The sequence below is a fragment of the Orbicella faveolata genome, unplaced genomic scaffold, assembly GCF_042242905.1.
Source record: "Orbicella faveolata isolate gen_17 unplaced genomic scaffold, um_ofav_v1 contig_26, whole genome shotgun sequence".
In the NCBI taxonomy this organism is placed as follows: domain Eukaryota; kingdom Metazoa; phylum Cnidaria; class Anthozoa; order Scleractinia; family Merulinidae; genus Orbicella; species Orbicella faveolata.
In genome coordinates this window covers 9,095,098-9,120,717 of record NW_028301554.1, presented here as the reverse complement: position 1 = coordinate 9,120,717, position 25,620 = coordinate 9,095,098, and the positions used below count along the sequence as shown (strand labels likewise).

General features: G+C 37.9%; 2 protein-coding genes and 1 long non-coding RNA gene across 8 annotated transcripts in view; all 3 read left to right on the top strand.

Moving 5' to 3' along the window:
• The window catches only part of LOC110048057 (uncharacterized), a 61,270-nt gene extending 57,934 nt beyond the window's left edge, over window positions 1-3,336 (top strand). For all 6 annotated transcript variants that reach the window (XM_089295552.1, XM_089295550.1, XM_089295551.1 and 3 more), the window contains 3 exons: window positions 278-318; window positions 1,600-1,696; window positions 2,490-3,336. In XM_089295552.1, the coding sequence (XP_089151678.1) occupies window positions 278-318; window positions 1,600-1,696; window positions 2,490-2,670 (319 nt within the window). In that variant the 3' untranslated portion in view covers window positions 2,671-3,336. The remainder of the gene's footprint in view (window positions 1-277; window positions 319-1,599; window positions 1,697-2,489) is intronic.
• A 4,490-nt stretch (window positions 3,337-7,826) lies between these two features.
• Window positions 7,827-21,409, top strand: LOC149108059 (uncharacterized). The gene is made up of 5 exons (XR_016209013.1): window positions 7,827-8,260; window positions 8,373-8,444; window positions 12,872-12,918; window positions 19,903-20,019; window positions 20,367-21,409. It is a non-coding gene; the product is annotated as an uncharacterized LOC149108059 (long non-coding RNA).
• LOC149108060 (uncharacterized) lies at window positions 18,031-19,557 on the top strand (the record flags this gene model as incomplete). Its single annotated transcript, XM_089296081.1, has 4 exons — window positions 18,031-18,104; window positions 18,369-18,481; window positions 18,828-18,972; window positions 19,530-19,557. Coding segments are annotated over 4 exons (360 nt in total), but the record flags the coding sequence as incomplete, so codon positions are not given.
• Window positions 21,410-25,620: the final 4,211 nt, after the last annotated feature.

Sequence of the window (25,620 nt, the reverse complement as noted above, 5' to 3'; positions counted from 1 at the left end):
AAACTCATGTGTAAGTCACTCTTTCTGTGTGACGGCAAAGCCTTTTTCTTAACCCTCAGATGCACACATGGAGAAGTACAACTTGTTCTTTCGAGGATTTAGCATGTATCGTCGAGAAGTTTCGAGGGCAGGAAAGAAGCGTAGAAGTTGCTCGTGGGCGGCTTGTCATTATAATTACATGGCCTAAAAAGAGAAAGACTTAAAAATCTTAATTGTGTTGAGTACATGTACAGTAATTACAAAACGTTTCTTGATCTCTTTTTTTATTTTCATATAGCTGGTCCTTTGGAATACTTCTTTGGGAAATGGCCACCATGGGTAAGTTAAAGAAATATATTTTTTTAATTTCCATTACATTCTTTTTCCTTTATTTTTTTCCGAAACAGGGCTGTCATTAAGGGCCGTAACCCGTAACACCTGTTACGGCTGAGTTCACTCGATGTTACGGGTGAAGATGTCGATGGATGGTACGAACATGCTACACTTACCGAATTTATTTTTAAACATTTCCCTGTTGAAATAAACATAACTGTTTCTTGGTGTCTTGCCTCCTTGGTTCTACTATTTATATTTTACTCTGGAGATGAACTTTCAGTTTGTTTAATCGTCGTGAATTACATTTAGACGCCATTTTAAGCAGCAAAACTTATTACGCAATGCGCTGCTGCAAAACAGCCGGTCGAGGCGGTCGACAAATACCAGCGATCAGAGCTTCAAGTACAGCAAGTACTTCAGCCGCACGTGGGCAGCCTGTAGAACTGAGTATTATGCTACAAAGAGTGGAAGAAAAATTTCCCGAGTCTAGAAATGGTAAAGCATTTCATTCTTATTACCACTGTAACGGAAAGAGATGTTCAATGTCTGATCCAGCTTATTTGAGCTCCTCTAATGGTAAGATAGCTTGGTAATGTAGAGATGTTATTATAATTTTTATTTCTGGTTTCACTCCTGTTTTATGCATTTGACCATAATAACAAATTATTATAACTGTTAGCAAACATAAAACCATATTGCTGACTATGGACTGTCATTTATGTTTTTTTTTAAACAAGGAACACTCAAGTCTGTTGGAGATATTTTGTAACTTTATTCATTTGATCTCTGTAAATTAAGGTGCATGAATTTGAAATTATGCACTGTGAAAAACAAACAGTACTAAAATAAGGACCACTTGCATAGGTTGGTGCAACAAAGATGTTATTTCACTATTTGCTGATGATGTACTATAACATATTATCACTCTGTTTTATCAGCATTTTTGATTAGAAAAATTGCCATTTTGCCATGCCCTAGAAAGGAGAAAAATGCATTTCTAGGGGTTTCATGCTCAAAAAATTTCTGGGGGGCATGCCCCCAGACCCCCCCCCCCCCCTAGATGCTCAGGCCCTTTCGGGTCTTCGGAACGTGGCCGTGGGCCACGTATTTCACTGCTACGGGTGATAACTTACATGCAACGGCTGCATCAAAACTCAATGACAGCCCTGCGAAATTAGTCATGACTTTCTTATGTTCAGGCGAGAATTCATTTCAGTTTTCCTCACGTAACACTTACGGTTAACTTACTTTCTTACGGCTTATTTTTCTTTGGATGCATTTCAGGAGGCGTGCCGTATCCCACGTTAACCAATCGGGAGCTGTGTCGACTCTTGAAGACTGGTTATCGCATGGAAAGGCCTGACATGTGCTGTGATGAAGTGTAAGTAACTGAATTGCGTTGAGATCAGTTGTCCCTCTTTCGAAATAGGGCTGATACTTGAAAACAAGCTACTATCCAGAACTTACAAATTGGAATGCGTGTGGCTCGCTTAAATATATATTTATATCGTTTAAAAACAACTGGTAATGCTGCTACTAAGAGTAGAGAACAGCCATTCATGAAGACCGCGAATACCGTAGAGGAACATTGTCGTTTTTAAACTGCGGACACTTCGCAATATGCGAACAACTAATGTTATGGACATACAGTGGCTTAAATTAAATATATACAAAGGATCTGAACTATATCCGTCCAAATTTACATAAGATTTATTTTAAAACCTGATTATTGCAGTCTATTGTTGTCATATAAGAGTATAGAATTGCTGTCTAGAGGGGCTCTAAACAAATAGGAGTTACTGTAATAGTAATAATAACTTTGTTATTGTGTGAAAATAATTGGCTCAGCCACGGGATAACCCTCCAGTAATTAAAATAACCATCAAGTAACTCTTCTTTGGATTTTGAGTCGGCATTGGTTCAGGTTATTGTACATCATATTACTACATGTGTATTTCACATTATTTTTGATCAAGAGGTTGCAAGCTTGATAATCATTATTTAAACATTTCGTTTTTGTGCATCTTGCATGCCCTCCACGCACCTATACAATGTCGAGAAACTGATTTAGCGTTGTAACGTATTTCAAGTTGGCTTTGACAAATATTGTAGATTGATCGGGTTTGTTCCGCAATGCAGCTGTTTAACTTTTTGTCATCTTCTATCCATGATAGATATGAATTGATGTCTGAGTGCTGGAATGAAGATCCATCCTCTCGTCCCAGTTTCTTGGAGTTGATTGACCGACTGGAGGTGATCATGACGAGGGATGTACCATATTGTGACTTGGACAAGCATGATGAGTCACACTCCTACTACAACCTGCCCGCTAAAGTTGATGAACACAGCGGATAAGAAAGCGACAGAAAGGCCCACAGGATAATGCACTATAGACGAGAACTTTAAACTTTAAAAGGCTATATTTAACTTCAAAAAGAAAAAAAAAATGACTATATATGCGTGTAATCCAGACTTCAATCCTAGACAGATCCAGTTGAGACAAACTCAAGAATTGCGCAGATAACCATATTGCGTCAAATACTACAAACAAAAAATTATAAAAATTTTGCTTATCCACCTCTTATCTCATATCCGTTCAGTGTTGTCTTAAAATGTTGGTAATACACGAGAAGTAATTTTGAGATAAAAAGAAAGAAAGAAAAAAAAACGTCCTTAAGGAGGAGGCGGGAAAGGTAGAAAGGAAGCTAGCCCTTGTCAGATTTTTCTTGTCTCAGCAGTTCTATCAAGGACAGTTATTTAAACATAAACAAGTTAAGTTATGAAATAATTTAAAACATGTACGTATGCCTCGATGTGCTAGTTGTGTACGGTACAAGAACCTGAACTTGAAAATGGAGGCACATTAATCTTGTTAACATTGCTAGCTGCTGGTTGCCTAACCAGTTGGCTCTTGACATTAGTAAGGATAAAAAGCTGAATTTGAGACTGTTACACATCTTGTTGTAGCTAATTGCCTGCCAATGTTTAAGCTTAAATATATTAAAATGTAAGTTAATGTTACCTGTGTTGAATCTGACTTAATTTGTTTGTGGTTGTGGTCGCCATTGATCATGTGTGGACTGGTGTGAGGTCTGGAACCAAACCGATGCGGGAACTGGAATAGCCGAGGACAATTGCAGTAATTTGTATAATGTTGACGGAGAACGCAGCTATGAACAGTGCAGAGCAGCTGCCGGAACAACAGTGAACTCACATGTTAACAAACAGTGGGTAGACATGAGAAAGGACGCGGGAAAGGCAAAAACAGAAATCAGCAAACTACTTGTGAGCAGGCTAAGAAAAACAAGGGTGTTGCGCACATTGTCTGACTCACAGCAGGCATGACTGTAGCTGCTTGGAATCTACACATGTACATAATTATGTAGATGAAACGGGAATTATCATTTAAAAACAGTGGCCACACTATATCTCTCCACAGTTTGGCCAGACTGGAAGCCTTAGCACAACTTGAATTACTGACAGGAGTTAAAAGCCCTTGTGTTGGCAAAATAAGAGGGTCTGAATGGGGGAGGGAGAGGGGGTGGGGAGGAGGGTTGCAAATGTCAGTTATCAGTTCAAATTTTGATTGTCTATTTGTCAGTTGTCAGTTAAGTGGCTGTTACTAATTAAGTGAAGACCTAAAACCTCTCTTACGGCAGTTGCCTTCTCCCCGATTTTTTTGAGTGGATGTACACAGGCTACACAATGAGCCGATAAAAAACTATCAGATAATGTGCACTTTCTGGGAATATGCAAACAGGTTCGGGTTAGCCACGCCTCCTACCTGCCCCCAAATTGAACCAGTAAAATCTTCTTGCTGTACTGTTTACAAACTAGACTTTTCATCCTCAGAATTGTCTGATACAAGTTCCTCTTTTCTTGATTCGTCTTTGGAATCAAGTGTTTCGGAAATGTAAAAACATTAACACTCTATACCTTAGTTCTACTGTTTATTCAAATACTTTGGCCGTGTATAGTAGCCCCAGTGTGTTTTATTGATGAAAACACAGCCTTCCCACTCATTGTTTTCAAAACCTTGAACCACTTTTTCATCCAAATATCACAGATGAAACTAAAATCAATGTGACTCACATGCACCCGTACACATTTTTTTTTTGCACTTCATGTCGGCTACATGTATTCATTGGAGTTTTGATTGGTTCTTGGCATGGTCTTTGTCCTTTGTGATTGGCTAATAAAGTCATTCAGGGGTTTCATTAATGTTTTCAACAGGAGGGCAACTAGTTCACACTGGCCGACAAAACTTTTTGAACTGAACTTTTTATAAGAAAAATTTTCCTGGAGATGGTCAAAACAGACGGGCAGAATTGTCCTTACAGCCAGTCAATTTGCCTGGTGTCCCACCCTTAATAAGACCCCTGTCATTACTTTGGTTTTGGTTTTATGATATTTGATATAAAACCACTCTATTCATAATAGTCTTGAAAACAAAGCCAGTTGTTGTAGAGGTCATAACAGACTGATAGTAATGTTACATTTATTTGATAGTACATGTACAGTACATGTACATCACACAAAATAAAAATGAAAAACAACAACAACAGAAAAACTGTTCTTACAGTCTTATTGTGCAGTTCCAGAAAATATCCACACTACCCCCACAGAGGGGATTGGAATTTCCTGGGGGGTGGGGTGTTCTGGAAGACCAAAAACTTTTAAGAACTGTATGAAGCTTTACTGGAATTTCCAGAGGGGTGGGGAGGTGTTAGAAAAAATCCCTTCCGTGGGGGAGGTGTGGATATTTTCCAGAACTACACATTGAGATACTACAACATAATAGCATAATTATAATTAAACATGCCAAGGGATAGTATTGGAGGCTAGTGGACTCGGAACAAACGACTGAGAGCCATGTTCTCGAGTACAGTACCAGTAGGTAAGTATTTTATTGATGCAGCTGTATATATGAAAAAGCTGGGATAATTCAAACATTACTGCTACTTTGTGGGCTTTTTTATACCAATTTCCAAAGAGTCCATTTGTCAAATTTGTTCAAAAAAGTAGATAAACTTTTCTGAAACTTGCTCAAGAATTCAAAAGACTTCCTCTCAAAAACCAACAATTTCCAAAGATAAGAAAATGCTTCAACTAAATCGTCAACTGAACATACAAGATGCTGCCACCACGCTGTTAGCTATAGTTAATTCTTACTTTTGATACCAAACAATCATTGGATGAGGTTTTTGTGATATCCAGAATATACTACTAATTGAGGTGAAGGTAGGGGTTATCGGCCTCAGCCTTCGGCTGCAGCTGATAACCCTACCTGAGACCTTGATTACTTTGGATATCACAAAAACTTAATCTAGTAATTGTTTTATCCTACATAAGGCCATCCCCCTTTTTTTTTTGTTTATTGTCGAATGTGTTTTCTGATTTTGGGTCGGTCAGTCAGAAAAGGAGAAAACAAAAACAAAAATAAAATTGGAAAAGGAGTCGAGCTAGGAGACTGGTACCTCAGCATAATATCCATGGAGCCTGGAAACAACAAGGTGTGCTTATAAAGTCAACATCGCGGCAATGGAGGAAGGAAAAATCGACATTGTTGTTTAAGGGACACAGTCAGCTTTGGGACCAGGCTGACCTGGACACTAGTTTTGTCACTTTGAAAAGAAGCTAAAAGAGTTCACATCAACCTGAAATCAAAGTTACATATCAAATACATCTAGAAATTTGCTTCAATCTTTGCAGTGTTTTGCTTGATTTTCAATCGTTTACTGAAAAATCTGTTTTTGAGTGTACTTTTGCTCATCCTAGGATATTATTTTATCATGTTTGGTTAAAAACACTGGATTGCGTATCTGTTACATGTAAATTAGCTATGAAATGGTATCTAATGAGCATGTGCGCCAGCTGACTGTGTCCCTTTAAAATCAAACAAGAACAGGGAAAAAACTAAAAATCTGTAAGGCAAAAAATTGCTTATGTTTCAGGTTAAAGTGACAATTGTTTGATATAATGTGTCATTGCTTTCTGCATAACTTTTTTTTTTTGAAAACGTGAAAATCTGGGTTGGTCAGACAACGCTAAACAGAGAAAAAAAGGGGATGGCCTAATTGAATGAAAAAAAGAAATGGAAGGCATGTTTTTGCTTCACTAATAGCAAGCAACACAAAGTGCAGGAACTTGACATGATTACCCTTAGAAATCTGATGCACTGCGGTCATACATGCCATGATGACCGGTGATCTTGAGTGTCCTTGACATGACTATTGTATAATCTGCAGCTAGATGACGTTACAGGCGCTGATTTAAAAAATTCACCGTACGCTTACGGCCAATCAGAAAAGAGATAGTGAGTTTGATGCATACTAAATGTAGGTATTGATTTCATGTACCTGTAATATCCACCATATTAGCCCAGTTTTAACATACTAAAATTCTGGAATGGTTATGAGGCCTGGCAGAATAAAACAAAAGAGTTCTGCATTGTAGTTGAAGAATTCAATACGCAGAAACTGAGCTGGGTAGCCTCTTAAATGGGTTGAAACTTGAAGAAGCCTGGTACAACTTGGATTGGTTTGTTCATGTACATAAAAGATCCTGGACAAGAGTTATAAATTTTAAGCTCTTTACCTAAGCTGAAGAATTACCATGTGAGCGAAACTGCGTATAGTTTTTGAAGTGGTGAAATACTGAGTACGTTCTACCAAATAGAGGCCGCAGCCAGCAATGAGCCATGAAAATCTGGTCACAAATAGCAGGCTGACATGATGGCTGGCCTTTAACTGACTGGCCCTTTTAGTCAAGGAACTTAAACTTTACGTTTTGATACCAGTGCATACAACTTCAGTTTAGGTCGCAGCATTTCATCAGCGTCGACTACTTTACCCTGCATTCTTAAATCTATTTTACCTTTTGGATTCAAGAATTCATTGATCCTTGTATTGGCTAATGTTGAGGTAAGTTCTTTAAAGATGCCGCCAACAATTTCATCACTTGTACGTTCAAGGTTTGGTAACGTGGCAATAAGAGCCCTAAAGTCAGTCTCTAAACTTTCATTGTTTTTTACACAGTTCTGACACAGGTGCAGAAACTTTGATTGATACTTGCGCAAGTTGTTGTTGGTTGAGAATTGTCGGACTTCTCTGTCCACCGAACGCAAGAAAGGAATGAGTTCTTCTCTCGTGGATAAGCCGTAATTCGCCTTCCACATTCTTAACCTCTTCGTTAGAAATAACCTACAATGATAATTCTTCCATTTGCTGCTCATGTAGCGATTTTGTTTTGGACACAAGCTTACTCTCCGTTGACTGTCAGAACTTTTGCATTCACCCTCAGCTGTTTCTTCGTCACTATCCTCAGCTTCGCTTTCCGAAACACTTGATTCCAAAGAAGAATCAAGAAAAATAGAGGAAGTTGTATCGAAACATTCCGAGGACGACGAGTTCAGTTTGTGCGCCATTTTGAATAACTAAACAGTAAAGCAAGAAGATTTTATTGGTTCAACTTGGGGGCAGGTAGGAGGCGTGATGTGACTGATGATGTCATATTTTTGCGCCAACAGTAATTCTAAAAATAGCTCAAGGTGTGAAAAGGTCGTAGCATCGGCCCAATTAGGACATGAAGGCTCCATGAGATATCCACTTCTCATAAGACACGTTATCGGGGAGTGTTTTGCCATCCGGTAGGCTCACAAAGTCAAGTTATTTTCGAAGCATTGAAATACGTTATGGCGGGCTACCCAAATACCAATGAATTTCTTGCCAGAAGGAACGAGGACGGAGACAGGGTCTGGTCATAACATTCTACCACTAAAATATAAATCTGTGAAGGGTTGAATGAAAAGAGATCAAAATATGGAGAATATTGTCACGAACTCGCGAGGCTAGCTTGCGAGATGTGTGAACTCTCCCAGCATTCTTTGCAAGGACAGTTCGTCCATGTTGTGGGACCGCGAAAGTTGAACGTGAGCGGAGGAAAGGTTAATTGTTTTCTTATTTTCAGTGTATTTAGCGCCTTTCTTTTCGCTGCTTTCATGATTTGTTTGGAGAGAGGATTGCCTGCTTTTCTTAGTGTACTTCTTGTATATTTAGGTGAAGAATGTTGCCGTTTTACCACAAAGAGCTGGAAAGTTTTGCTGGCGTGCGATTTGACTGGAGGTGTAGGTAAGTTTTTATCACTGGTGCTGATGCTTATGCTTGTGCTTGTGCTTATGCTCTAGTGAAAACCAGCCTTTAGAGAAAACAAATATACTTGATTTTTAAGAAAGAGTTGGCTGTGGCAATATGCATTTAATACCCTTTGTCCCAGCTAGATTCCCTTGCTTCGTCCTGTATGAAACATCAAGATGTGGCTGCGCCCCCCTCCCCTCCCCCCACTATATCTTCAGTGTTTCAACGAGTGTTGTCCCCCCCCCCCCCCCCTCACCATATCTTCAGTATTGCCATGAATATGGGTAGCAGGCAAGATCAAATAAATAGAAATTCTACTGATATCCATCTTGGTAGGTGAATAGTTTTATCTCGGATGAATTATTTGTATTTGTTTAATCATAACAAAAGATGTCTTAAAGTTACTTTAAGTGCTGTCCTTTTGTGTAAACTACTATATGTTTTAGAAGGCAATCTTACTGAAATGCTTTTATTTGCTATGCCCATTGTATGAGACCATGTGGAGGAGGTCTAAACTTTCCAAATGTTAGGATAACTGTTAAAGCACTATGATTAACTAGGTAGTTTAGATACATGTAGGTAGGTTACCAAGTGAGCCCATTGATGCGTTGAAAGCAATTCCCAAATATTATGCTTACTTCGATAGATATTGAGGATTACTGTTTCTCTTGAAATACAACTAGGTAATATTTCGAATAATATTTCCCTCTTTCACTTGGAACTTCTAGTAAGAGTACTTTAATTTGTGAATTATGAGACCATCGTACTTGGATGACTGCTTCAAAGAGGACTTGACTATACAGAATACAAGAAAGATATCACTATTGAAGGAAAATCTTTGTATTAGAAAACCTGGAGCAAGTGCAGGGTATATTTTGTACAAGATCTCCTTAAGAATACTGGCAAATATATACATATCTTGTTAGATGTTTTAGTGTGTAGTATCACTGTATATTTTTACAAGTTGTGCCATATTTTGACGAGCCCTATGGGCTCGTCAAAATACAAACAATGAGTAAAAATATAAAGCGATACTACATACCAAAACATCTAATAAGAGATTTATTATCCAATTGCTGTAGTCAATAAATTTATCAATGAAAGAGGGAGAGTGTGACAGTTTTGCATGCACGCACTGGTTCTCGCACAGGTTTTTTTCTAGTTGGGAGAAAAATACATTCTTGTATTGGGTGGAGTCATGAAGTGAAGCGACGTCAGTAATAACTGCTGACCACAATTCCTGATCTTACTGCCGACCACAGTTCCTTGCGTTTTGCATGAAAAGTGGTTGATTTCCTCTATATTGTTAGTAATTTTTTTACAGATTAGATCTGCTGTCTCATTTGTTTGCTTCAGGCTCACTCACTGTGGCAGCAGTTAAAGAGCTTAAACTGTGGGTTCACTGTTCTTCATGATCAGTACATTGGAAATTATCAAGTGTATTTTCCACATAATCAATGCATTAATCAATGCAGGGAATTTTGAAAGAGAGGCCTGTGGCAACCATGAAAAGACAAATAAGAACTTGTTTACATTAAACCTCTTTCAGAAATCCTCCTCAAACATGTCACCATTAAGTTCTGAAAGTACTGTAACAACTATCATTTTAGATGTACCAGCATTTCCCTGCTATCATTGCGATTGGCTAAGCTTGTTGCATCTCTTATCTTCATTGTTTCTCATAACAAGTGAAATTACATTAATTTGAGGTTCCTAATCTTGCTGATTACTTTGTCATTCAGAGCGCTGCTACTTTCAGATTGACTGATAATTACATTTAAAGTTCATGATTATTTTTGTAAAGTTTAGGAAACATAATTTAAAACTTGCACGTAACTGTATTATTCCTATTCCCCTGGTATCGGAATTCTGAATAGTGCACAGCTTGTTTTCAACATCTATAGACTTGACACTGAATAGTACACAGCTTGTTTTTTATATCTGTAGTCTTGACACTGAATAGCACACAGCTTGTTTTCAACATCTATAGCCTTGACACTGAGTAGCACACAGCTTGTTTTTTTTGTTTTTTTTTTAAATGAAGCACTTTATTAATACACCTAAAACACACGTACATTACATTTGCATGCACTGTTGAAGTTTTACAAGGTTCAATAACTTTTCTCATACATGAAAGAAAAAGAAAACGTGACAGCTAAGTAACTACACAGAACAAGAAAAAAATATACAAATACAAAAAAAAAAAGGGGGGGTCTATGCATTATCTTTAAGTATTACAATTTTTTAACGCTACATTATTGATATTAATTGAGAGCATTTTTGGATTTACTACGTTAACCTTGTATTGTAATAACTCTGTTAATTAATCAACTTAGTACCCCACAAGTGGTGTTTTTTAGATAAGTGATTTTACGTTTAAGCACATTTTTCTAGTTTCCATTGAACAATCAGTTTATTTACAAGTTCATCTAGAGACAATTCTTTCTGAAGATATTTAGAAGCATAGATATATTGTTTGACCAGGATGATGAGCAAATCTAGCTTGCGTTTTAAAGGGTCTGACAGCACATCAGTCACGTGACATGTGTCATGAACAGCAATTTGTTCTTTTGAAAGTATTATCTCAGTACTTTGAGAATGATTGAACCATGATATAATTTGTGAATAAAGTTTTACAGGCTCCTTGCAATCAATAAACGTATGTTCTATTGAATCCGCGTTAAAGCAATATATACATTTATTGTCCTCGGCTAAATGATATAGTTTAAGTTCTTTCTTCGTTACAATTGTTCTATGTAAGAAACGAAAACAAAATTGGCGAAGTTTATTGCCCTTAGTGAGGCGATATATATCTTGAAAGCATCCAATCCAGTCACCAAGTTTCTCAGGAAATTTACTCTGCCACTTTTTTACACCACTCGGGACAATAGGGGTATGATTATTAAACAATTGGTAATAATTTTTGCAGCGTGCTTCAGCCAGATTAATTAGAGTTTGATTTGAAAGAATGGATGGGGAGGTCGAAGAAAGATCAGCTGCAGGTATAAAAGTTTGAGTTGCTCTCCTTTTCAACTCAGATGGAATGGCTGAAATTAGCTGAAAGTAATGCATATAATTTGTGGTGATGTTAAACTTGTTGCTGAACTCTTCATATGATAGAAACTTTCCCTTAGAATTTAGCACATCCTTTATCGTCACAATTCCGCATTCAAACCACGATTTCCAAAATAGAGTTGTATTATCTATAATTATTGAATTGTTATTCCAAAGAATGAGTTTGCCATTTGGAAAGATGTTAGCTGTATTTTTGAGATCTTGAAAATATTGAAGAAGTTCTCGATAAAAGAGTGGCAGATCTGTTTTCAAAAATTTTACATTATAATTACACTTAAGGAGAAATAATAAACCACCATAATTTCGAAAATAGTAATTAGGGATTACCTTCCATTTATCGTCGGACTCGCCTAGTAATCTACCAATCCAAGCCAAGCGTAATGATTTAACGACCATGTAAAAATTAACAAAATTAATTCTTCCTTCTGCTACTGGTTGATACATAACCATTCTTTTTATTTTGTCTTTCCTGTTTTTCCATAGAAAGGCGAACAGATTCTCTTGAACTGTCTTAATAACCGATCCTGGAACGGTCAGCATAGATGCTGCATACACTAGCTGTGATATACCTAAAGCTTTCACCAGTGAAGACTTGCCATATATTGTGAGGTCTCTTGAAAGCCATAAATTTAATTTTGTTTTCATTTTGTTGATCTTATTATAAAAATTTTTCTCAGTACATTTACTGTTGTTGTAGGATAAATGGACGCCAAGAACTTTAATGGGTTCTTTAGTTGTTTTAAAGTCAAGTACTTTCAAATTACTATCTTTCATAGAGCCGATCCACATAACTTTAGTTTTCTTCTTATTTAATTTCAATCCAGAAATAATTCCAAAACAATCCAAGATCTGTAAATAGAGTTTGAGAGATGCAACATTTTTCGTTATTATAGTGGTGTCATCAGCAAATTGTTAGATTTTGATCACCTGGTCATCTGGGAGGTCAACGCCTCTGCAGCTTGGTTCTTGGCGTATCTTTATTGCTAGCAGTTCCACTGCAAGGATAAATAAGAGAGGACTTAGTGGGCAACCTTGACGAACTCCTCTTGATATATTGAAATAGTTGGTCAAAAATCCACCATTTATAACTGCGCTTTGTACACCATTATAAAAGATTGATATCCATCTTTTGACATTTGGGCCAAAATTGAAAACATTCAAGGCTTTAGCAATAAGATCCCATTCAAGGCTATCAAAAGCCGAAGCGGGTTACCCAGACCAGTTGTCTGGGTAACCCTCCTTGCTGGGGTACCCCACCTAACATGTGAATGCAATCAAGAAAAAAAAAGAGAGAGAGTTTGTAGAGAATATAGTATCTAAATTTTTGTATTTCTTCTTTTGAACAGCTGAAGTCAAAATACCTCAGGACAAGACATAAGCTTAAAAGGACCAGGTAAACACTAATGTCCTTATGCAATGATCAAATCAAAATATAACCTGGTTCCTTCAGGGCAGTCCCCCGTAGGGCATCCTTACAGGGTGCCCCAAGTCATCAAAAATAGGATCATCAAATTCTAGGACAGGAAAAAAATGAAAATGTACCACTTTTTTTCTTTTTTTTGGAAATGATGCACTTTTATTATAGGTTGCCACATGTCAGTTTCCAAAAATAGTCAGTGAAATTTTCAATTCTCAAAATCAGGGAAAATTCAGGGAATAAATGAAGAAAATGGGAAGGTTCCAAAAGGTATACCTTGAAAAAACAACAACAACAACAAAAAGAACAACAGCTAGACCAAACTACTAACTAACTCCATTCAAATTTAAACCCACAGTACAACACACCTTCAACAACTGACCACCAAGCTAACTAAGAACAGACACTGCTCCACTTATGTACCAACAACCATTCTCACCTTACAAACAGTAGTCACTAATTAAAGGTACACATATTTCTTGACCTCAACGGAATTCACATGATGTTGTTCAACCAGCCGCAACACAGACTTGACCAAAAATGAACTAATTGAATCAGGCCATAACTGATCAGTCACTGATTACTACCTTTGCTTCATAATGGCTTGACTCAGCTAACAACATTACAGCAAATTGATCAAACATTTTAAGGTGGCTCAAAACAGTTTCCAGCAGTTAGATTTTGATGGGTCATTATGCCACTCTTTATCCCTTGATGCCACAATCATGGTATCAAAAAACTGCCTAATCATTGGTGAACACGTTGTTATCATTTTCCTGACACAATAAGTTACTATAGCAACAGTTTGACTTGCTAAAAACACCCTTAGTTACAGCTTAAGGGGTTTACAATTCAGAAACGGTACGGTGAAATGTTTCTTATATTATCAAAAATTGATAAGCATGACAAGACGTAATGTGTGGCAAAGTTTAAAAAAATTCCATAGATAGCGTTCAGAGCCACCTTAAACTGACTTCAGACTTGTCTGAATTCACCGCACACTAGCCGGCAAGTGGAGATTTTTTTGTCGGCCGACAAAAAATCGGCTAGTGTGAGGCGGCCTTAAGAGAGGACACAACGCAGTCTTACCACAGTATCACAGTAGAGTTCCCTTTGAGAAGTGGAAAATACGAATCGCGCAGATTCGGGTGTTTCCCGGAATTCCAAGAAAGCATCTGATCATAGTATATCCGCCCGCTTATTATGCAACAGCGAGGTTCTACTGCGGCTACTTTGTGCCTTGAGGGACTAGGCTGACAACGGCATTTTCCCGCCAAAATCAAACGATGAAGATTTCGCGGTGAAGCAATGTCGTGTGTAGCCTCTACTTGTCTTTACAAAAAAATGTATTCGTTCAAGCTCGTTCAAGGAAACCAAGAACTCTATTCTACTTTCATACTACATGGGCTTGATTATTGACGATGTTTTCCTCCTCTCTCAGAACTTAAATTTTCCTTTTAGAGCCGCCTGTGACTCCAACTACTAAGCAAATTAACAGATATAAGCTCGATTTCGGCTCGGGCAAGGTGTTCGTACAACATGATAAGAACAAACATACAGAACTTTTGGTTTAATGAAATTCATTTTGAGTAGCAGTAGACGATTATAACTCAGCTTTTTACATGCGTAACTTTGTTGTCTGCAGTCATTAGGCCCGGTACTAATATGACTGTCGTTCGCGCTAGATGTTTAAATCGTCCAATTTTCTGCACAAATAACAAAGTAACAATTAGTCTATCTTAGAGCGGACTTTTAAAATGAAAAGGAAATAACACACTAATACTCGCGTGTTGAAGAGTACGTGAAATCAGGCACTTTCCCTTAGAAGACAGCAAGGCTACGACGGGAAAGCCGTACGGGGACGCGCGTAATGGCATGCCATTGGATGCAATCTTTACTATCTGCCGTCGTACTTTAGGGTAGCCGCACCACATCTTAAAGTCCCTAATGCCATTCCACTTACCGCCAAAGACATGCCTGATAGGTCGAAGAGAACGAAATACTCCTGGAAAGGCCAAACAAAATAAAACTCTTCAGATTTCATTTTTCCTTATCCCCAGTACCTCTCTCCTCAGGCAGGGTGACGTCACACGCAAGCTTGCAAATTGTCCACTTTGATGCGCCTTCGACACGCGAGTTATTAATCAGAGAAAGTTCAGCGACGTTTTACTGAGGCTAAATCAAGCTGTATGCAAACGACTGAATTCCACTGTTATCGGCACGTTATGTGTTAATTGTACAAAACCTTCCAAAAAGACGGATTATTTTGGTTCTTACGGTAATTCCAGTATGTATATAAACATTTTTTGGGTAGTGGGGGGGGGGGGGGGTGCCTCCGTTATGGGCTGGTGTAAAAGGTGGTAACGGAAACGGAAGTAAACAGTTTCTTTGTCAACTAACTATAAAGGTGTATTCTCGATTCATTGCAGTCTATTCGCAGATAACGTGTCGGGCGGAGCATGTAGCATATGCTAAGGCAGGTCACTAATAGACTTCTACCAAAAGCATTTCTAGCAAGTGTTTGAATTTTGGTACCTTCCGGCCTTAACTACTAGGCAACATAATTATTGGAGGAGAGTAAGAGCAAGCCTGAACCAAGGAACAGCAATGTAAATGCTGTCTATTTTTATTCATCAGCGCAAATATTCGAATCAATCGCATGGAGTTTGTTTACGTAAAAGAGCAAGCGATTGCAAAGGTTGCCTAATATTCGTGCTTCCAGCAGTTTACAATAATGTAGGTATAAAATATACTTTTACAAATTAGCTTTTAAGCCTAAACACTGCCAGCAAATGTGAAAATATTTAGGATGAAACGTGAAGGCAAACGTAAATATTTTAGCTCTATTAAACTTGTGAGTCGACGGAAACTGGCGCCGTCGCTGAATGAATCCACAATTTAAATCATAGTTTATAGAGGGGACCTCTGTTTGCTAACCAGAAAACCACAGGAAAATACTGTCATGGATTTTGTCATTATGGTATGTCTGTCCGTAAAACCTCGGTTGTTGATAAAAAAAAATGTTCATTTTAGCAATGGAGAGTTGTTGAAAGCCGGGTTGAAAGTCAGCTAATGAAACCATTCAAGACATTAAAGTGAAGGCGTCGAACGCACCCTCATAATCTTTGATTAGTACTTTAATTTATTTTTTATTCTCGCTACTCATCACGATACATTTTTGTTAACGTAAGTTCTGAGAATTTAGTATTAAATCAAGGCAATATCTCTAACTTGACGAATTTCTTTATTCTGATCACTTGTCTGCTCCACAGTGCATTGATATTGTAGGGGGAAAGTAGACTCTGATCACTTACTAAGGAGCTAAGAGTTCTTATTTTGCTCTAAAATTAAAATAAAGTCAACTTTTGGCCCACTCACAAAAGTCCATATGTACACTACGAAGTCAGGCGTGAAAAAAAAAAAAGAAAAGAAATAATAATAATAGTAATAATGATGATGATGATGATGATGATGATAATAATTTATCTCAAGCTCTTTTCGTTTTTAATATCAAACTTGTAAATTATTTTGAATTTTTGTTATCAATGCTTAAGAAATAGAAAACATGTACCGTGTTTCTATCAAGTTTTAGTATAAATCTACTAGCGTTCTATTACGAATGCCGTTCTCTGATTGGCTACGCTACTCACCATCTATTCGGTGATATATAACGGCACTTCTTGGTATTTTCGAGGTGTCTTTGAAGAGGATTTAGATAAGTTTTTTACGACTAGTAGATTTATGCCAAAACGATTAGATTATTCGCCCTATCGTGCTAGAAATCTTGAGCTCATAATCTAACTGTTTAATAGAAACACGAGTGGAACAACGAGAAATGCTGTGGGAACACGAGCCGCAGGCGAGTGTTTCCACAGTTTTTTCGAGTTCTTCCGAACTTTCACGAATGTTTCTATTAATTAAACAATTAGATTGTGAGCTCGAGATTTCTATCGCCGAGTCAACTATCACGCATAGAAATCTTGAGCTCATAATCTAATTGTTTAATAGAAACACGAGTGGAAGTTTGGGAGAACGAGAAATGCTGTGGAAACACGAGCCGCAGGGGAGTGTTTCCCCAGCTTTTCCGAGTTCTCCCAAACTTTCACGAGTGTTTCTATTAAATAAATAGATTGTGAGCTCGAGATTTCTATCGTCGAGTCAACTATCACGCACAGAAATCGAGAGCGAATAATCTAATTGTTTTAGTATAAATCTACTAGTCGTTCAAAACTTTCATCTAAATCCTCTTCACAGACACTTCGAAAACACAAAGAAGCGGCCTCCAGCGCACGATGCTACGCTACTCACTATCTATCACAGAATAGAACGTGAGTAGCGTAGCCAATCAGAGGACGGCATTCGTGATAGAACGCGGGTAGATTTATACTAAAACTCGATAGAAATATGATACATGTTTTCTCACACATTTTAGATCACTTTTCACCACCATTTTACTATTTAAGAAATAGAAAACATGTACCGTGTTTCTATCGAGTTATAGAAATACGAGTGGAAGTTTGGGAGAACGAGAAATGCTCTCGGAACACGAGCTGCAGGCGGGCGTTTCCACAGCTTTTTCGAGTTCTCCCAAACTTTCACGAGTGTTTCTATAACTCGATAGTAACACGGAGAACATGTTTTCTATTTCTTTTAGAAAACACCGCGACGAAAAAGGAAAACAGCTTGTTAACTTCGATTATCAAAATGTAAATTCCCGTTGTTCGCGCCATCGTTACGTTACGTCGACAGCTCGTGCTAGTTCTGTGTTTCCATCAAGTTATAGAAATACGATTTTAACCAATCAGCGCGCGTATTTTCTTTGTATTGTTTTCTTATAGTTGTTATCATGCATGTGTAATTTAAATTGTAAATGATTCATTGTAATACCCTTTTCACGTATTTGTGTGAGTTAAATAAAATTAACTCAAGTTGATCGACTTGACAAATTCTCTTTCCCTGAATGAAACTTGGAAAGGAGCCGATAAATTCTCGTGCTAGTTTTATTATTGTTTATTTGTTTTCTCATGTTCTGTCATCGTTTCTGCCTGTTGTTTTTTTTCTCCGTCTCCAGCAAGTTGTTCGTTCTAATCGCCAACCACGACTGACAGTAAAGCTGATTCCACACCAGAAAAAAGATATGTACGAGCAAGTCCCATCGTTTTGTATGTATGCGTTTTTCTTCTTTTTAAATTAACACCAGTTTGACTCAGCCTGAAAAATGTGATTTTTTTTGTTTTGTTTTGTTTTTTTGTGGGAGGGGGGGGGGGGCAGGGATGGTGGGGGGACGAATTGAGTTATGATGTATCAATGCAAGCATGATAATTAAGGTTTTCATCTCAATATTCTGCTTTTTGTTTTACTCTTCTCTATTTGCTGTCATTGACCAGTGACAATATTTCATAAGTTGCTATTTTGTATCTCTGTAGGATGTTACCGGACACCTTGTTAACATGTCACATGTACGCTCAATCCATTTCTTTGTACCGGCAACTGCTGACCAAGGTTATAATGGATGAAGGGCGCGACTCACAAGTTGCAGGTAACAGGTCACTGTCGATATATTAGCTTGGTAGTGAGGGCTAGAGGACACAAACAAAATGAATGAATAAACATGTCATTCAATTTCCTTTGTTTGTGTTCTCTAGGCCTCAATTCCAAGCTGAATTTTAATATTATCGAAAACAGTCTATTATTTGAATGCTCTGTGTGCATGTGCAATGTCAAAGCCTCTTGCTGAGACCTTTGACTTTTTTCTTATTATCGAGGAAATAATTGGTTCTCACTCCGTTTAAATAAAGCAAACATACCAATCTCTCACCAGGCACAAAGAAAGCTTAACTTGTGCAATTCATTTTGCTGAAACGTGTTTTTGTTTCGTGTTTCAGGCTTTATCATGGATGCTGTGATATCGACATTTCGCAAGGAAGTGTCCCGGCTGATTATTGCAAGTTATCCTTCCAAAATTCCATGTCATGTTGCCAATGCCTGTGATTATACAAGCAAATTGGTTAAAGGATTCTACAGACCAAAGTAAGACAAGCAATTTTAGTGAAAAAGTACAAGATTACAAGGATAGAAGTAGGCTGCAATTCATCAAGAGCGATTTTGTGACAGGATTTTAAGAAATCAAATGTGCCATTCTGGTGAAAGTTTTAAACTTTTATCCCTTATTGTTTTCTCTTAGTTGATACCTGTATTTCGTTGCTTCACTGCTTTTGTTTTGTTTTGTTCTGTTCTGTTTTGTTTTGTTTTGCTTTGTTTTGTGGTGATTTGCCCTGCTCTGTGATTTGCCTCAACTAGACCCATTCCCCTAGACATTTTTTGGGCCAAAAGAGCGCAACTTTGAGAGTTGGTAATATCGTCACTTTCCGCCTTAAAAGTCTGCAATTTTAAAATCGTGTATTTCAAACGATATAATTTATAATATTGAAAATTAAATGCCGCTTCATGTAAAACTTTACAAGAGTTGCATTGAGCATTACCATACTTTTAATTTTGACAGCGCTGCTGGGACGAGAAGAACAAACGAAAGTTAAATTAAAGATGTAGTCAATTTATTTTGTAACTTATTCAATTTCTTTTGTTAGAAACTACTGTTACCCTGCTGTTAAATAGTATTTCACTCTGAACGTTCTCTTTCATGGAACCCTTACAGATGTTGATTTTTTTTTTACAGATATTTTGTTTTCTACAGATATTAATGCTTTTCTTTATTTTAAACATTATACAATATTAAAATGTTGTCCTCATTAACAATAGGCCACGTTCGATATATCAATATTCTAGCATAGCTCTGAGGCGTTCTATATTTGGTTTTGTTTCCTTTGTATCCAAGTCTCTTTTGGGAATTGAGAGACAAAAGAAACTTCAAAAAATTTACAATGACCCGAAAGCCTCGGAGCCATGTTAAAATATTGATATATTGTACGTGGCTTATTGGTGGTTTGTTGTTTTGTTTAGAGGGACGGGTCACACATGAGGAGATTCTTCAGGGAGGTTTACATGGACAGTGTTTTCCCAATATTAAGTTCCGCTGAACTGCCACCGTACATCTGGGGTAACGACGAAAGAGAAAAGGTGAGAACATTGTCTTCTCAGTTTCAAACTATTGATGAATTTATTTCCTTCTTGGTTGCTTTAAATGTCAGTTAACTCTTTAATGCTGCCCAAAACTCCAATTTCTGTCGCATGAAGGGCATAGGAGTATCTCGAATTCTCCTGCTGAAAAAAAAAGTATTTTATATCAGATAACTGGATGGTATTGAGTGTAATTTGAATAGGATCGGAAAAGCTTGCTAAGAAAGTTGTTTCCGCTGAAAATATTTCAATGAGACCATATGGCAAGCCTGTTTACTTCGCCATATTGAACCATCCAGAAGAACCATCCAGAAGAACCATTTATTATTTTTATTTTCTTTTTTTAGGAACGGCTTCTTTGAATTCTTAACTACTGGTACAAACGAACTGCTCTAGAAAGTTTACTCTCTTCTGATACACTTAACAAACCTTTCAATGTAAACCGCTTCACTCTCGACTTATCAAAACGTACGGCAACTTGACGCTTGAGAACACACGGTTTCTTGGCGTACTACAGCAAATTTTATCACCAGACTGTCCGCGCAGGCAATTTGTGAAGCACTATCTCGACTTGACATTGGAACAAGTATAAAGGAGGCGATTGAAAGCCGGTGCCAGGCCCTAACCCTTAATCGAGACCGTGTTCCTGTACCGATGCATTTTTTCACGTGACCTCCGCCATTGTAGACCTGGTGACAACCAACACTCAATGTTCACTTGAGAAAGGCGACGTGACTGCTCCAAAGCTTGAAGCATCTCAAATATTTAAACCTGTCATAACCAGGTCCAGTTGGAAAATGCGAGTCTAATGCATTCCATCGTGCGTTTCGTCGTGAATTAAAGTTCCTACACCCTCTGCATTTTTTGTTGGGTGTGGCGAGACTTCTTAATTGCCTCCTCTGGTCCGTTAGTTCTGTGCATTCTTCCCTGCATTTTGAACCCCTGTTAAAGCGCGTTTTCTGGTGTGTTACGTTCTGTGCACATTTTGCGTTCCTGCGCGCATTTCCTCAGTGTGTTTTCTGAGTTTTTATCATATATGCAAGACAAAATTACAAGATTTACTAACAGACGCGCACTCCTGAAAATCATGCATTCCTTCCAGGCATGCATTTACTAATCTGTTCTTTGCGTGAGCAGATCATATTAATAATGGAATACTTTAAGATTGAACTTTGAATTCTTCGCTAATGCGAAAAGAGATAGTGACCACAGTGTGTGATAATAAAAGCAATAATAAACTTTATTTACCCTAAGTCTACACATAACAGCTCCGTTAGAAATCAGTGGCCCTCAAGCAAACAACTAAAGTGAAATATGAAACGGCTTAAGAACATTACAATACACAACAAAGAAAAGCAAAACTTGATCGAAATTAAATACAAACGTATCATCGTGACTGCATTGCAATCAAAATGACCCCGTCCGCAAACTATTGCTCATTGGAAAACAGTCCTAAGAAAATACGCGCGCTCATTGGTTAAAAATCGTGTTTCTATTGAATAATTAGATTATGAGCTCGAGATTTCTATCGCGTGATACTTGACGAAGGCGCAGCCCGAGTCAACTATCACGCGATAGAAAGCGAGAGCGAATGATCTAAATGTTTTGGTATAAATCTACTAGCCGTTCAAAATTCAACCTAACTCCTCTTCGCAGACATTTCGAAAACGCGGAGAAGCGGCCGTCGTTTTGTTAACAAGGAAACACTGCTACGCTACTCACTATCTATCACAGAATAGAGTAGTAGTGAGTAGCGTAGCCAATCAGAGAACGGCATTCGTGAACGGCATTCGTGATAGAAAGCTGGTAGATTTATACTAAAATTCGATTGCAACACAGACCTAGCACGAGCTGTTGACGTAATGAAGGCGCGAGCAAAGAGAATGTATATTTTGATAATCAACGTTAACAAGTTGTTTTCCTTTTTTTCGTCGCGGTGTTTTCTAAAAGAAATCGAAAACATGTTCTCCGTGTTACCATCGAGTTATAGAAACAATCGTAAAAGTTTGGGAGAACTCGAAAAAGCTGTGGAGACGCTCGCCTGCGACTCATGTTCCCACAGCATTTCTCGTTCTTGCAAACGTCTACTCGTGTTTCTATAACTCGATAGAAACACGGTACACGTTTTTTATTTCTTAAATAGTAAAATAGTGGCGAAAAGTGGTCTAAAATGTGCGAGTTTTTCAAAGGACTACAGAAACCGAGTGGTTTTTTATTTGTTACATATTGCAAATGAAAATAAAAAGAAGTATTATTTATAAAGACTATAAATTTGGGACTCTCCGTCGTATTATTTTGTGGAGTTTTATTCTTTCTTAGTGCAAATGAAAAAAAACAAAAAACCATGAGGCATTTGCTATATTCACGTGGATCACGTATGGGAAGACAGGGGAGAGATATAGAATGAACGCACGGAGTGTAGGACGCGCCCTTTTTTTCTATGATCCCCTCGAGTCCTCGAAGAAGTGAACTAGTTATCGAGTCCCACAAGGCCAAGTTGCACACAAATTATGAAGGTTTTAGTTTCGCTAGGAGAAAGTACTTTTCACTGTCCTGAGCTCCCCTGATTTGACCGTTGGTGAAAGCCAAAATTAAAGAACAAAAATTAAAAAGTGATAATCCGTAAGTTTTGGGGAAAAATACAATTGAGATTAAACACATACATGCCTTTTTATCAATTCAAAAAACAATGTACACTGTCCCTCTTTGCTAGCGAGACATGAATACTGTGTACACTCGCATTAGCTACTTTATTTACACTTCTATTTAGTTACTTATTATTTATTATTATTTATTCCTTATCATGTAATTTACTAACTTACTACTAAACTAATTTCGCTGGTTTAGTTGCCAACTCGAAAGCGTCTGCTTCTTTGGCCACCACATACTTCTTTTTTCTGGTTTGTTTTCTGTTCGTTTGTTGTTGTTTTGTTTTTTGCGACAACAAATTATTGTAATTGAAACAGTGTAAGTAACTGAACTTTCACTTGCAGCTACTTAAACACTAAAACTGAAATCAAAGCTCCGTGCTAGAGGCTTGGTCGCAGGGCGCATCATAGTCAATGATACTTTGAGAAATGAAGTTTTCCCCTAACTATTATTAACTATCATTCTGATTACACGATCTAACGGCGCGAACACGTTTGCGATAATTATAATAGACAACAGTTTATTTTAAGCTCCCTCTAGCTTCTACTGCCATGCTTCGGCTGCGTAAACATAAACAAATGGTCCTTGATAAACTTAAATTCTGTAGTTAAGATTCCCTAGTTAAATGTAACTTCTGTTTTCATTCATTTAACCCGCTAACCAGGCGACTCAAATTCCAAAACCGCGCAACGTTCAGAAATGGCTGAGAGAGGAAGCGCTGTTAATGACTTCGCCAACCAATTCTGGTTCGAAACCCTTTTGCATGGAAATTTCGTTGAAAAATGCATGGTGGAAAGAGAAATTCAGACTATCTAGACGTACGTTCGTATATATTGCTCGAGTGGTTGGTCCGGATTTGGCTTACCTTTGTGCCATGAAAACAAACGTCGAAAATGTGATCGAATGAGATCCACCGCAGGAAAAAAGATGGCGGCTGTACATTTTACCACAATGCCTTGCGAACCTGAGGCAGCCGATAAGGCACAAAGAAAGCCAAATTTTTACAATAGTTTTCCCTGTGCTAAGGACATTGAGTAGCCTAAGTTTGAAGATTTTATAACGTTTCTGTACGTTTCTATGAACGTTGTTAAGGTTTTTGTGCGCTAAGAGTTATGGGTAAATGTACCAGTCACCATCTTTTTTCCTATGGAGGATTGACGGAATCTGGACACCACGGGGTGCGAGATACGATGCGACCGCACGTAGATATGTCTGTTATCTCGACCTTGGTTACCGACCTAAACCATGCATGATCACAGGGTAAATCGAACTTTTACCTTGGTTAACTTTCTATTGTCTAGGGCGGCGTGAACAATTTTCCACGAAATAAACACATCACAGCGCTTTTCATTGCCTACGTATTGATATTGCTAATGCGTGTAAATCAGCTGAAAAAAAGCTAAGCAGTCAAGAATAAACTCGGTCCAGCAGAGGTCAAGTTTTGTATTAATGAAATCGGCTTCGGTTTGGCAGCTGAAGCATATTGAAGATTAACCAGACAGTGTTGATCTGTATTTTGTTAAAAACAATGGGACGTGCTTGTCATAAATTAGCATGGATTAACCAAGTTAGGTCTTAAAGAAGGTCAAACAAGAATCCACAGCACCGCAAATAACTTTAATTCACCGAACACCGTAGCATGAAAAAAACAAACATCGCACACCGACAGGTTTGCGATCACCGCAACACCGCTTTAAAAACAAAAGAACTAGCTTGCATTTTGGCCTGTAGGCAATTTTAAAGCTCCCATTCGATTTCCGTTCATGAGAATCTTCTTGCTCGCCCAAAGAACAGAGGATCCGAACACTGTATCAGTAATAACATAATCATTTATGTTCATGTAGAATAAACGCCCTGTTACTTATCAGTGTTCCTGGGTCCTTTTGAGCCGTTTAGACGGGATTTGATTAGAGGCAAAGGTGGTTTACATTTCAAATATCATATTGCCTGCCAATTTGTAAATCCGACGATTCGATTACGCCTCAAGTGTTCACTATCTTCATTAACTATTAACTTTCATAGGGAGAGTTTTCACTATCTTCATTAACTCTCTCATCAGAGGAGAGATTCTCAGGTTTTAAAAAATCCTCAAACCTTCAAGAAAGCCGAGGACTACGTGTGCTTATGCAATATTATAACCCACCTATTAATTTTGGCGCGATTTTATTGGTTACTTTACGTCACGTGATGAACACTCACAGGACAATTATCACGCAATAACCCCCGCCTGCGTCGATATTTGTCCTCCGATTGCCTCCGTCAAATAGAAACATAGTCAGCACAAGAGTTTCAACCTTTCCTTCTCTTATTTTACATGGAAGAAAACCACACTCGTTCTGTTGAGTCTAGCGATAATTACATTATTAAAAAAAGCTGGTCGCAAATGCTGTTCCGGAAAGTACAAAAAAGTCAACAAAATATGCTGTCAATGTCTTTGAAGGTGAAGAAAGTTACGAGTAGACTTTTAAAATTTAGTCCTACGCAAATTTAAATTGAGTCATTTTATAAAATAGAGAATTAATACACTGTGATTATATGAATTAGAGCAACCGTTCTCGTGCAACTTTGGCATGGAAGAAGGAGAGAAAAATTCCAGTCGCACTTGAAAACATGGAGCAGGCAGAACTGTCAACCATGTTGAAAAGTTTTTACGTAGATGCCAGAAACGTGAAATGAAAACCATGATACAGTCGCAACACTATGAAAGCCATTCGTTCCGTGCTGGACAGATTTTTATCTTGTACCGCTCAAAGAAAGCCGTTTTCCTCTAAAGTATGCTAATGACCGGAACTGTCGTGACTGCGTAGCGTTACAACCGGATGTCATATTTAGTTAGTGAAATTGTAATAAGAGACAAGTATTGTGAAATAGGTTAGAGGGGAGAGACACGAACACAACGCAAACAACACGAGGATCGAGAGAGAAACTATTTTGTATTATTTTCGTTCCGTT